This window comes from Leptodactylus fuscus, chromosome 9 (assembly GCF_031893055.1).
Source record: "Leptodactylus fuscus isolate aLepFus1 chromosome 9, aLepFus1.hap2, whole genome shotgun sequence".
Classification (NCBI taxonomy): domain Eukaryota; kingdom Metazoa; phylum Chordata; class Amphibia; order Anura; family Leptodactylidae; genus Leptodactylus; species Leptodactylus fuscus.
The window spans coordinates 71,110,153-71,125,104 of NC_134273.1; the positions used below are offsets into that span (position 1 = coordinate 71,110,153).

At 45.7% G+C, this 14,952-nt stretch overlaps 1 protein-coding gene across 1 annotated transcript in view; it reads left to right on the plus strand.

Moving 5' to 3' along the window:
- Positions 1-5,606: 5,606 nt before the first annotated feature.
- LOC142218108 (very-long-chain enoyl-CoA reductase-like) overlaps positions 5,607-14,952 on the plus strand; it is a 28,320-nt gene continuing 18,974 nt past the window's right edge. Inside the window, exon 1 of the mRNA XM_075286580.1 lies at positions 5,607-5,684. Coding sequence (XP_075142681.1) covers positions 5,619-5,684 — 66 coding nt within the window. The 5' untranslated portion in view covers positions 5,607-5,618. The remainder of the gene's footprint in view (positions 5,685-14,952) is intronic.

The following is a 14,952-nucleotide window of genomic DNA, read 5'->3' on the forward strand; positions in this document are numbered from 1 at the left end:
GGCTGGAATAGTTCTCAGGTGTCATGTCGCATTAGCTGAGCCCCTAAAGTATCAATACAATGGAAACCCCCCATTGTGACCCCATTTTAGAAACTACACAGGTGACAGTAAACTGGAATTCACCAAGAAGTGACCCCATTTTGTAGGGACAATTTTAGGGCCTCTGCAAATGTGACGTGGTGTCCAAAAACAAAGAATATAAATCTGCACTCCAAAAGCACATATCGCTCCTTCACATCTGCGCCCTGCTGGGTACCCAAATAGCGGTGTATGCCCACATGTATGACACTGGTGTACCCCGGATAACGGACTTAATGCCATATGTGGGTATAAATGGCTGTTTGGGCACAGCCGGGCACAGAAGGGAAGGAGTGCTATTTTGGTTTTTGGGGCACAGTTTGCTTTTTTGGATGTCATGCCACTTTTGCAAAGCCCCTGAATTGCCAATAAAGTGGAATCCGCAGACATGTCACCCCATTTTGGACACTAGCCCACTCATGGGATTTATCAAGTGGTGTAGCGAGCATTTTTCACCCTTGAGTGTTGCATTTATTTAGTTTCCAGAAATGAAATCACAGCTGATAATGAGAAGTTAAAAATGAAAAATTTCCAGAGATTCGCCATTTTAGTGCCCGATATGTTGTGCCCAACTTATATCAGCAGAGACACTCCAAAAACTGGTAAGCAGGTGGTATCCCGGGCACAACAGCTTTTAGAGCGTTCATCTCTGATACAAGGCGGGCACAACATATTACGCACAGAAATGACGGATTCCTGGAAAAATTGTCATTTTCACCTCTCACAATCAGCTTCGTATTCATTTATGGATAATAAGTTATAGCAACACTTGGGGGTTAAAAATGCTGTCTGTACCCCTGGAGAAATCCTTCAGGGGTGTAGTTTCCAAAATAAGGTCACATATCAGGGGATTCCACTTTACTGGCGTTTCAGATCTACAAAAGTGTCATGGCATCCAAAAACCAAACCGTCTGTGCTCCAAAAACCCAATAACCCTTCTTCCCTTTTGCGTCCAGCTGTGCCCTAATATCAGTTTATACCCACATATGACATTACGTCCGATATAACGGGTACACCAGTGTCATACATGTGTCATATACTGCAGTTTGGGCGCACAGCAGGGCGCAGAAGCGAAGGAGCGCGATGCGGCTTTTGGAGTACAGATTTTGATGTTTGGTATCTGGACGCCATGTCATGTTTGTAGAGCCTGTAAGGTACCAGAAAAGTGGATTCCCCAAAGGAGTGACCCCATTTTGAAAACTGCACCCCTCAAAGAATTTATCAGGGGGTGTAGTGAGTATTAGTATCCCAGACGTGATTGCACAGCGGATGGCGAAGAGGGAATATATAAGCTGTGCGGAGAACATTGCAGACACCAAATTCCCTACTATGTCCCAGTAGCTCCTATGATTGGGGGAGTCACTCTGGGGGTCACTTTGGGGGTCACTTCTGGTGTTTTTTCGCTCATAAGCTGTAAATCTGGGGTGTCCCCTGATATTCGCTCGCACAGCTTATATATTCCCTACCTGCCGCAGCCAGTTGTGTTCTAATAATTTGGCGATTTTTGGGGGGTTTTGCCTTGACATTGCTAGATGCTATATTTTCTTTATTTTTCTGGTGACATGGCCATATAAGGGCTTGTTGTTTGCAGGATGAGATGCATTTTGTAATGACACCATCTTTGGGTGCCTACAACTTACTGATTACATTTTATTAACTCTTTCTTGCTGGATTAAAAAAAAAAAAAATCAATCCTGCATTGAGTTTTACATTTTAAATTTTTCGCCATGCAGCGTACAGCATAAGTAACATGTGTCCTTTATTCTGCGGGTCGGTACGGTTACGGCGATACCTCATTTATGTTATTTTTTTATGCGATACTAAGTCTGCAGAACAAAAACACATATGGGGACATAAATCAATGTTTTTTGCATCGCCATCTTCTGAGAGACGTAACATTTTTATTTTTCGGTTGACAGTGTTGGTTGAGGGCTTATTTTTTGCGGGAAAATGTGCGCTTTTTATTGGCACTGTTGTGGGGTGAATATGACTTTTTGATCACTTTTTACAGCATATTTTGTAGGATGAGATGGCAAAAAATCATTATTTCCGGCGAGTTTTTTCCGTTTTTTTTTTCCGACGTTCACCGTGTACATTAAATATTATTTCAGTTTTATTGTACAGGTTGTTACGGACGCGGCGATACCAAATATGCATTGCTTTTTTTAATTTTTAGTGCTTTTTTTTTATATAATTCATTTTGTATAGAAAAAAGGGATTTTTGGACTTTAGAACTTTATTACTTTTTTCATACACTTTATTTTTTTTTTTTTTAACTTTTTTTTTACTTTTTCATGTGTCCCTTTAGGACACTTGAATCAGTTGATGCTTTGATGAAAGCACCAACTGATTCAGCACAGTAGCAGACAGGACACGAGCAGGACATGAGCCTGCTTGTGTCCTGTAAGCTGCAGAGGAAGTGAGCTGCATCGCTCACTTCCTCCACCGCCTGGCAGGATCACCAGGTATGTGGGGGCTCCGGTAGTCTGGGGTCACTGGCCAGACCCCAGACTACCTTCTCCTGACATCGGCACCCCCCGATCTCGCCGCGGGGGGTGCCGATCGGGTTAACTTGTCGGCGGATCCCTTTCGATCGCGCTGTGATGTTTGACGGCGCGATCGAAAGGGTTAACACGTCCAGTCGGACTCAGTTCCGACTGGACGTTATGGAGGAAGGGGTTAGGTGTTAGTAACACCTAACCCCTGTCCCCCCCGCACCCCTCCCCCCGCCAGAAAGGTACCTAAAGGCCGGACGTATTTTGACAATAGTCCGGTCTTTAGGTACCAGCACATGAGGCCGTAAATTTACGTACGGCGGTCCTCATGTGGTTAAAGCTCTGCGGGAAGAACCCCGATGCGTTCCCACCGCGGTTTCTCCCGCCGTGTATTGTCTCATGGGGCCTTACCCTCAGGGTCCATTCACACAGAGGAAAATGGTGTGGAATTTCAGTGCTGAAAAAAAAAGGCTCCCATTGACTTCAGTGGGTTCCTTTTTCTGCTAGTGGAAAAAGGAACCCACTGAAGTCAATGGGAGGCTTTTTTTCAGCGCTGAAATTCCACATCATTTTCCTCTGTATAGTGTATCGGCATTCCATCACGGCATCCCGCTCCTGATTAGGCCCAAATGAATGGGACTAATCAGGAGGGAGTCTCAACCTGTTCACGCCACGGCTGACTCAGGGCTCGTTCACATCTGTGCCCGGGGTCTCCGTTCTGCAGGTTTCCGTTTCCTGCACAAAACTGGACAGGAGACTGAAACCTGCCAGCATTTTTCAAACCCATTCAAATGAATGGGTTTGAAAAGTGTCCGGCCGTGAGCGCCGGGGAACGTTTTATGCTCTCCGTAGCAAAACCGTTTTTTTTAACCGGACACAGTCGGACATGCAGTACTTTGTGTTTTGCAGTGGAGAGCTCAAAACGCTCACTGGTGCTCACTGCCAGACCCGATCTGACAGGTTTCCGTCTTCTGCATGCAGAAGATGGAAACCTCAGAATGGAGACCAGACGCTGGTGTGAACCCAGAATCTGTTTGAAGATAGGTCATGTTGCTTTTTTTTTTTCCTGCTAGCTGAAAAAAATTGTTAGCAGAAAAAAAACTGCTAGTGACTGCCATTAAAATTAGAGGGAGGTGTTTTTTTTAGGCGGATTTTGAGGGGCATTCTGCGACAAAATCCACATGCAAAAAACTCTGTGTGAACTGACACCTAAGGGTGAATTCACACTGAGTAAACGCTAGCTTATTCTGAACGTAAAACACGTTCAGAATAAGCGGCGTCTAAAGCAGCTCTATTCATTTCTATGGGAGCGGGGATACGAGCACTCCCCATAGAAATGAATGGGCTGCTTCTTTCACTCCGTGCAGTCCAATTGAAGTGAATGGGGAGTGCCGGCGTATACGGCAAGCTCTGCTCATGCCGGAGCGTACACGCCGGCACTCCCCATTCACTTCAATGGGACTGCACGGAGGGAAAGAAGCAGCCCATTCATTTCTATGGGGAGCGCTCGTATCCCCGCTCCCATAGAAATGAATGGAGCTGCTTTAGACGCCGCTTATTCTGAACGTGTTTTACGTTCAGAATAAGCTAGCGTTTACTCAGTGTGAATGCACCCTAAGGGTGCATTCACACGGAGGAAAATGACGCTGAATTTGGTGTAGAATCCATGTCAGATTCAGCGCTGGAAAAAAGCCTCCCATTGACTTCCTTAAAGGAACCTATTGAAGTCAATGGGAGGCTTTTTTTCAGCGCTGAATCTGACGCGGATTCTGCACCAAATTCAGCGCCATTTTCCTCCGTGGGAATGCACCCTAAGACCTCACCTAGCAAGCCGCAGCCAAAAAAACTTTGCGGCTAAGGGGGGCGTTCACACTACCGTCAGTGTCCGACAGGTAGTGTCCACTCCTAGTGTCCATTCAAAATCTGGCACGGACATTAGGAGCGGACACTAGCTGTGTCCGTGACACTTGTCATTAATTTAAATGGCGATCGGGTGCGTTCTTTTGCACTCCGTGCCCTTCCTTCGCTGTCTGCATGTAAAGATGTCCAACTTTTCAAGCGGACAGAAAAAACCTACATGTCGGGTTTTTCTGTCCGCTTGAAAAGTCAGACATCTTTACATGCAGACAATGAAGGAAGGGCACGGAGTGCAAAAGAACGCACCCGATCGCCATTTAAATGAATGACAAGTGTCACGGACACATCTAGTGTCCGCTCCTAATGTCCGTGCCAGATTTTGAACGGACACTACCTGTCGGACACTGACAGTAGTGTGAACGCCCCCTAAGACAGTCTTTTTCTTGTATACGGAAGACACCAGCGTTTTTTTCTTAAATCATGGCTTTTCTGCTGTGGATATCTTTCTGCAATGTATGGACAGGACTAGCCAGAATCCCATTCACTTTGCAGGTACTATAATACGCCATATTTTTTGCTGTGCCGTTACCGCAACGTGGGACCCTGGCCGAAATGAATGGATGGCATAAAAAAAAAAACATGATGGTCTTCAATTCATTTCAATAGGGTTTGCAAGGTGCTTCTTATTTTCCCTTGCCTTGATATCATTGAGAGGTAGATTTTGAAGCAAATTTTGTCTGTGTGAACTTACCCTAATAATAGACATAGAAAGGTGGAAGACAATTACACATAGCTGTATATATATATATATATATATATATATATATATATATATATATATATATATATATATATATAGCCAAAATAGAAGAATAAAATGGCTAGAAAGTTGTAAGGGGTTAAATAAAGGGCCAGAGGCCGGTAGCCATGCTGTGCTGAGCAGGCCCTGAGTGCGGCCACGATGAAGGGGTTAAGCCCGCCGCGCTGCTATCACTCAGGCTCCCAGTGCTGGCCGGCTTCCCGCTCACAGCCGCTGTGATAAGCTGCGGGATCCTCCCGGGATGAGGTGCAGAGCTGCTGCTGCTGCTCCATGAGGTGAGGCTGCTATATAACACGAGCCCCCCGCTCCCGCCTCAGCTCGTCGTGTGTGGTGCTTGGCTGGGGCACCGGCTCCCTCTCTCTCGGCTTATGGCTTCGCGGCGAGGTCTCCCTCACAGAGGAATCATGAGCGGCAGCAGGATCAGTTTCTTTGAGGTAAGTGTCCGGGCTCTGCAGCCTCCATCCTCCGTGTGCGCTCATCCTCTGCGCTAACACTGCGTGCAATATACCGCATGCAAGTGCACAAACTTTCCCCTGCCATACGGCTCACTGTTAACCACTTCTGTCCCGGTCCTGGCTCTATGCAGCAAAGCTGTAGGGCTCAATTCATACCAGGCAGATTTGTTGCGGATGTATCTCAGGGGCTTGCAAAAAAAAAAAAAAAAAAAAAAAAAAAAAAATGCAAGAGGACAAGTCGTTTAGATGGTCTGCATAGGATCTGCTGTGTGTGAACATAGCCTTGGAAGAGTGGGCAAAGCTATTGGAATGGTGATCGCTCCGATTCTTTTTTTTTTTTTTAACTCTATACTTGCTGTATTTATTACAAATTGCATGGGTTGGGATTGATCAAAAAGTATTTAATTGCGGCAATGAGTAGTACATAGTCTTTTTTTTGCAGGAGGTTTTTGAGGTGACATCGGTAGCGGATTTTTATTTTATTTTTTCAGCGGTTAAGTGACAGGACTTGTGTTCAGGCTAAAGCCCCAGCGGTTTTGCAACAGTGGAAACAGCGCTGCAAAAAAACTGCTGCACGTTATAGTACCTGGAAAGTGAATGGCTAATCCCGACACATTGCAGAAAATCTGCATTCTCAAAAGCGCGTTTGTCACGTGAGGCCCCGGCTGAAGAGAGTCTCATCCACACGTTGCAGAAAAATACCTGCGATTTCCAAAACCGTTGTGTTGCGCCAATTAAACCTGCGGACATCTGTATAATAAGGGCAGAAACTCTGTAGAGGGAAACTGCAAAAATGCAATGAAAAAAAACGCACCGTAAAATAATGCATTGCGTTTTTTGTTTTTTTTCTTATCGCATTTGGCTATGTGAGACCCTGGCCTTAAGGCATTTGTCCTCCAAAGCAGGTTATCCCCCATTCATAAGAGAGGGGATAGGTTGCAGATAAATGGGGGCTTGACCGTTCAGACCTCTACTAATCGGAACAGGGAACAGAAGTGTTGGGCGCTGTGCACACTGCTACATTCACTTCAGTGGGACTACTGGAGATGGCTGAAGCGCTAGGCTATCACCAACAACCCCGAGCTGCATCCTCCTCCACCGCCTAGTGGTGCCTCCATGTTACTGCACACCTGTCCCTATCTCTTAATTAGGAGTAGTGTTGCGTTCAGTGCTGGGTAGCAGTCGTTCCTGCAGCTGATATGGTTGTCTATTATTGGTGTATTTAAAGGGATCCGATCACTCAGACATGATTTTTTTTTCTAAGTACCACGTCGGAATAGCCTTAAGAAAGGCTGTTCGTCTCCTACCTTTTGTCGTCTTCTCCGCGCCGCAGTTTGCCTACAATCCCGGTTCTTGTCGGTATGCTAAGGAGCTCCCCCACAGCACTGGGGGCGGGCCCCAGCACTCAGACAGCACTGGGGGCGTCCCCAATGCTGTGAGAGAGCTCTCTCCAGCGCGGCCTCCTCTTCTTCAGCAGCGTCCTCTTCAGCCTCTTCTTCCGGCAGTGGCTTGTAACTTCTAAGGTCCTTGGGCAGAGCAGACTGCGCATGCCCACAGGCCACGAGAAAATGGCTGCTTCCAATACTGTGCAAGCGACCAATTTCTCGTGGCCTGTGGGCATGCGCAGTCTGCTCTGCCTGAGACCTTAGAAGTTACAAGCCACCACCGGAAGAAGAGGCTGAAGAGGACGCTGCTGAAGAAGAGGAGGCCGCGCTGGAGAGAGTTCTCTCGCAGCATTGGGGACGCCCCCAGTGCTGTCTGAGCACTGGGGCCGACCCCAGTGCTGCGAGAGAGCTCATTAGCATACCGACAAGAATCGGGATTGTAGGCGAACGGCGGCGCAGAGAAGACAACGAAAGGTAGGAGACTAATAGCCTTTCTTAAGGCTATTCCGACGTGGTACTTAGAAAAAGTCATGTCTGAGTGATAGGATCCCTTTAAAAAAAATAAGTGTGGGACTGAAAAGCCCCTTTAATTTTAGTTCATTGCTATTTTTTTTTTTTAATGTAGATAGTGAGCCCCACATAGAGCTCACAATGTACATTTTTCCCTATCAGTATGTCTTTGAAATATGGGATGGAAATCCATGCAAACACGGGGAGAACATACAAACTCCTTGCAGATGTTTTTTTGCCCTTGGTGGGATTTGAACACCAGGACTCCAGCGCTGCAAGGCTGCAGTGCTAACCACTGAGCCACCGTGTGGCCTCTCATTGCTATTTTTTAGCACATTGTCAAAATTGAAAACAGAGGTCTGTGTACCGCAGCCAAGTGTTGATTTTAGGGTTCGGCTTATGGGATCCCTTTCTATTGTACTATAAGGATTCTGACACCAGAATGTGAAGTTTCTGTGAATATTAACAGATATGAATGGGAACTTCTATTCCATGTGTATGTATATATGTCCTATAGAAAATCTGAGGGTTCAGTATACAGTGTATGGAAAACCTGTCCTAGTTGTAACTTGAGTGTCACAGCATCAGTATGGTGTGAAATGTGATAATGGGAATGTGAGTAGTTGGAGTGTAGATGCAGGTAGCACCTCCGAAGTGTCGTATATAATGGGGGGGGGGGGGGGGGTGTGACCATGTGAGAGCTGTGATATCTCCTGGAGGTGCCGAACGCAAGTGCTCTTATTAATAAATACATGCTGCTATATACTGGTATTAAGATATTCCAAGTACATGTATAAGACTACAGTAATAGCACAGCATATCTATGGTCTGTTCATCTGTGCTCGTGCCACAGGGTAATACTGAAAACTCCTTCTTTTACGATGTCAGTTTCCAGAAGTCCCACACACGACGGACCGAGACGTTTCATCTTCAATAACCTGGGGGAATTATCTTGTGTACGGAACAAAATAATGATCCACTAATAATGGACGCCCGTGATACTGCAAGCCTGCACGTAATGAGAATACTGTACATAATGGTTTCAGTAGGTGCTGCTGCATTGATTCTGGCCCAGTTTTTTTTTTTTTTTTTTTTTTTCTCTAGTTCCCACCGTTCCTGAGCAATCAATGCTGTTAGATTCAGCACACTTACTCTCTACAGTCAGGTGGGCGGTCCTGGGCTGTCGCAGAAAGGCAGGGACTACCCACCTAACTGTAGAGACCAGAAGTATGCTGAATGTAAGAGCATTGATTTGTCAGGAATGGGGGGACTAGAGAAAAAAATTCCAACTCCTCCAGAATCAATGGATCAGCAGCTATTGAAAGATGCAAAGAGTTAGGGCTAGTTCACACAGGGATTCGGCGTGTGTATGTTCTGTCGTGGCTGCCGTTGCAGTGCACTGGCATTCCATAGCGGCTTTCCGCTCCGGATTAGGCCCAAATGAATGGGCCTAGTTGGATTTTGGTGTCGCAAGGCTGACGCCAAGGCTGAATCAGCCTGAAGAAAGGGCAGCTCGCTTCTCCGCGTCAAAATCCTGACCACTTTGCCCCGTTTTAAGTATGCAGCATGTCAACTATTACGTGTTCACCCATTGCTTTCAAACTTTGCAATATTTTGCTCCGATTCTGGGGGTGCAGAGTGTCGGACCCGCACCACGCAGCCGTTCACAGCAGCTGTTGTCCATGGGACCTGCGTGAATTTGAGCTGAGCTACACAGAGAACACAGCTGTACTTCCAACCTGGACCTTGACAATATTGACCTACCCCAAAAATAATGCATTTCCGCAACGTGGGGCCTTCACCTTAGGCTGGTTTCACACTAGCAGAGTCTCGGATGTGCGACTGCGTGCGAGCTGTATTTACGGGCCGTACACGATGCCTAGTATTCTACTTCTCTATGATGCAAGCCCTGACATCTCTATGTACGGTCATTACAGTACAGGGCAGTATACATCATAAATAATGTTCGGAGTGTCTCTCTGCATAGTGTACAGGCCAGTAAATCTGGCTCCCCTGCGGACAGTCTCGCATCTGAGAATCCTAATCAGATCTCCGTCAAAATAGAATAGATTTGTTTACTGCAGGTCAATCCCACGCGTTCCGATGGTTAGGGCTCCCAAGAGGCTTCCCCCATTAGAATTCTACATGTAAAACCAACAAAAACCTGAAAAAGATTACAATATAACTCTTTGAACAACACAAACCGATACACAGTCACCAGGGGCAAGAATATTATAAGCAATAAATAGTTATTAATTCATAAGACGGGACATGTATACATAAAAGACAATACATCAATACAAACAATGGTGGTGAGGAGAGACTGGAAATACATCAAAGACCTAAAAGGGGATGGGGGAATAACATCACACTATACCATGGGTGTTATATCCTATCAGATTATACCAGTCCTAACCAATCTGTAAGCAACTATATAATCCCACAATATAATGCAGGAGACCAGGTAATAATATTCTATCCGCGGAGTGGAAAGACACAAATATAACATGACTATATAATAACTGCGCAAATTTAAAAAAAAAAAAAAGCATATACCTGGTCACACAGTTCATGCAAAGGAAAGCTACAAAGATCTCTGATGGTAGGAACAGTAAAATGCCAAAATCACATGGAAAAATTGTGCTGTATCCAGTAAATATAGTGTATATATGTCTTAGCTGCTAAAGCCAAACAGTCCAAAATTTTAATAGCAATCTATTAAGTCTGAGGATATCACAATGGCTGATAATTCGGATATTTTTAGACTTTCTAGAACAGGGGTGTTCAAACTTCTTCCAAGACGTCCAGGCTTGGTGAGGTGAAACTGTGCGGGGGCCGACCATTCACTAACATTCCCCTTTATAGAATCCTAGCTTACCCTTGGTTCACATCTGCATTCAGTAATCCCTTCGGGGGAGTCCGCATGGGGACCCCCCCCCCCCCCCCCCACCCCGAACGGACTACCGAATACATTTGCAAACGGTGTGCAGTGACAGCACACGGACCCCATAGACTATAATGGGGTCAGTGTGCTTGCCGCGAGATCTCTGCACGTAACATGCAGACAGGAAAGTAGATTGTGAAGTACTTTCCTGTCCGCATGTTCTTTGCAGCAAGCACACGGACCCCATTATAGTCTATGGGGTCCATGTGCGTTCACTGGCACACCGCTTGCCAAGGCATTTGGTATTCCATTCGGGGGGGAAGTCCCCATGTGGACTCCCCTGAACAGATTACCAATGCAGATGTGAACGAGGGGTTACTAGTTCCTGTGCCGGTTTTCTGCTACATATGCGGTTGTCTGTCCATGTGGAGCAGAGGGCGCGCACAACTTAACATACTAGTCTGCAAACTATCCTATCAAATCACAGCACAGTACGAGAAGCCCTGTAAGACCCGGCACCCAATAAAGAAGCTGATAATATATTCCCCTATTAACTATTCCACTGATGTGAATAATAAACCTTCAGCTTTTCTCTCACTACTATAGTCAGTGCAGTGGATGTCTCTCTGGCCATGTATCCAGTCTATACCACATATACTCTACTATCTGTACAATACGACATACGAATGGTAAAATATTCTACAATACATTTGTAAAGTTTAGCATGCAAACATCACAGATTGTATATATGTCTGTAGATAAAACCTTGGCAACCAGGACGGAAATATCCTTTGTTTACATGGCTGGTTTCGCTCAGAGATCTAGGAAATGTATACTAGAAATAATGTTTACATTACAAAGTGCTTTCAACATTTTGTTAACTTATGAGCTAAAACCAATCTTTCACCCCAATCGCCCTTACAGAGGGTTCCCTCTACCCAGAGACTATTGACCATGATCTCCATACAGGCGCACAATGGCGGTGGTCTCTGGGAGACAGACAGAAGCGAATGTCACTCCAAATAACACAATAGGAAGATGGGGAGGGGGGGGGGGTCATCTCTGCAAGGCCGGTAAAATCTACCTCCCCAAAAAACTAGTGGATAGATGGAGAGCAGACTCTGATTCAAGGAAGATTGGGTAGCTTAGTCCGCCCATGGTGACCAACTTTGCGAGCATTTTATTTGCCTGGCCTAGAGGATGGATGAGGGCTTCTCATTAAAGGGTTTTTTTGGTTCCCACAGATCTTATCTTGATGGCCTGATACCCTGGAGTTCATGGTATTGTTTACATGGCACACTGCCATACAAACTGTAGTGGTGAGTATAGGTACTGCAGCACTGTTAGGGGAAGCTCACACTCGCGCCCGGTGTCCAGTTTGTGCATTCCATCGGGTTTCCATCTTTAGCCCCTGCAAAACTGGACAGGGGATGGAAACCTGGCGTTCAGTTGTAAAACCCATTCACTTGATTGGGTTTGTAAAGGTGACCATCTGCATGTACCTGCGGCCTGTCCGTGGGGCAACCGTGTTTTGTTTTTAATTTTTTTTTAAGTCTGACATGCAAGACTTTGTGTCCGGCTGAAAGAAACTGTTTCCTCGTGGACACGGGCGGTCACCTTTACAAACCCATTCAAGAGAAAGGGGAGAGAGATTGGGCACAGATACTCAAGTCCTAAATCAACCCACACTACCCCTGATTTGGCAATAGTCACACCCGTATATGTGCACTATTCCACACCTCCTACACTACAAGTGCGGGTTGATTTAGGACTTGGCTCTGTACCCAATCTCTCTCCCCTTTCTAGTTATAGATTCCCACAAGGGGCTGAAGTTTTTGCCCACTAAATTTCTTAATTGTACCAATAAGTTATGTTATTGTTTGTTTTGTTTTTGTTGTTGAGGTTACCTATTCTGAAGTATTGTATGGCGAGTGAGCAGCACGACTTACAGTATATAAACAATGCTGTGAACCACGATGTCTCTGTACCAGAGATCGATGGGGGTACTGGGTGTCGGACCCACCGCAGATCTAATTTTGATGTCTTATAGCAAACATATACTAGGTTAGCGTTCTCTTCAGTTTCTTAAGTTTAAAGTGGGCTTCCTTCAAGCAGAGGCTTCTTTTGTTCTATTCCAAGCAACTAGACAATTGACACGACTTAGGTGCCCGATCATCTTAGCAGCTTTTTACTGTCTATTAGATTGTAGGTATATTTCCACCCTGATAAACAGCCAACAATTACTGGTGTATCGTTAGATGTAAACGAGGGCACTCCGTGCTGAGATATTGGGTAAAATGAGGGACCTGTAATTAACTGGAATCTTAGCTGTGGTGTCACTGTAATGACTTAAAGGGCTATTCCCATTACACTTGTTCAGCAGCCTGCAGGCTGTTTGCTCTCTTCACTTCCTGGTTTTCTCGGCACATTGGTGGGCGGGGTTTCACTTGTTCTGCTATGTTTGCAGTCGGTAACGAGGGATTGGTTGTAAATGAATTATGAAGCTGATGTAGCAGAGTTGGATTTCAGTCAGTTTGTAATACATACAGAGGTTCCGGATTCCCTATCTCAGCCCTTATCAGCCAAATTCAATTAAACCGATTGATAAGTGGAAGAGCCGGAGATAAGAGCTCAGAAATCCCGGAGCTCTCACCTCCCCCCCCCCCCCCCCTCCCCTTTTCGAGGAGCTCTGTTACTTGTCTGTGGCAGAGGCATACACAGCTCAGAGCTACTCCCAGCACTCAGCCCCTCCCTCCCCCCTAAGAGCAGGCAGCTAGGTCACTTGGGGACGGAGCAGATAAGCCCGTGGTCATAGAAACGCAGTGTAAACAATGAAGTGAATAAATTAAGATAACGGCCAAACAAAGCAGTTTTGATAAAGTAATGTATTTAGGAAAAGTCTGAAATCCACATAAACTAGCAGTATAGATAGGATGCTTGTGATGGGACAACCCCTTTAAGAAATGTATTTCATCTAATAGGACTATTCACATGAGCAGTATTTGCCTTTTCCTCTGTGTTTCTAGGGAAAGGGCCTAACCGTTGAGGAGCGCGGTATTAGTGGATTAGTGGTGTTCCTTCATCGTCGTCTCCTCAGTGACTGCTAATTTCTTTGTTTCTGGAAAGATTTTCTTCTTAGGTGTGATTTACTATTTGCAATGCTGATTTAACGGTTTTGTGAGGGAAGAAATGGCAGCGATCCAGTCAGTTTCTTCTTTTTTTTTTTTTTTTTTTTTCTGTTTCACACATATAAATCCTTCCAAGGATTCCACAGCATTGCCAAGTTTTTATTCTGTAACACGCGTATATGCCTCAGACACTGCAAGTCAGAGAATGCAGTATGTCTATATCAATTTGCGGAGGCTGAAAAGCCACCAGGATTTAGGATAATAATCTGAAGGTTTGTATTGTGTGACGTCAGCGACTGCTCGTTGTGGGCAAGTAAAATTGGGTTCAGTTAATATTTTAGATTTAGGAGAGCCCAAAGACTGTACCATGGGCCAAGGCTGAGCTCACTAGGGAATCCCAGGGTAGTGCTCTGCAAACTGTCCTTAGGGTAAGTTCATGTACTAGAGAGGGTACATTTTACTTAACGGGATCCCATCATTAAAAAAAAAAAATTTCTGACACGTAGGAGTAGCCTTAAGAAAGGCTATTCTTCTCCTACCTTTAGATGTCTTCTCCGCGCCGCTGTTCGGTAGAAATCCCAGTTTTTGTCGGTATGCAAATGAGTTCTCTTGCAGCACTGGGGGCGGGCCCCAGCACTCAAACAGCACTGGGGGCATCCCCAATACTGCGAGAGCACTCTCCAGCGCTGCCTCCATCTTCTTCTGGAATGGCCTCTCTGTGAGTCTTCTTCCTGCACTGGGGTCAAACTTCTATGCATGCGCAGTCGGCTCTGCCCAAGGCCCGATGGCAGAGCTGAGTGCACATGCGTGTGGCCATTTTTTGTGGCTGCTTACACGCATGCTTGCATAGACTGTGCACTCAGCTCTGCCCAACTAAGTAAGTCTGTCACATGACCATTTTTCCTCTCCCCCATTGCCTCACTAGGGTTAGAAACTGACCAATGGGAGTTGGGAAGGAATTCCCCCCCCCCTGAAATGGGGCAATTGGCATGAGCCTCATGGTTATTTTTTTGTCTTCCCCTGGATCAATGCTGTAGGGGATTGTAGGATTATAGTTTGGACTTGATGGACTGATGTCTTTATCCAACCTCATCTACCATGTGGCGAGCTCTATGTTACAACTCTCCACTAGGGTTGAGCAATCGGGATCGGATTTCGATCGGGGATCGAGTAAATTTCACGATCAGGATCGGAATTCCGACCCGATCTTTTCCAGCGGGATCGAGATCGGAGGTTATCTTAAAGAGGACCTTTCACCATATCTGGGCACAGGCAGTGTTATATACTGCCAGAAAGCTGACAGTGCGCTGAATTCAGCGCACTGTCGGCTTTCCCGATCC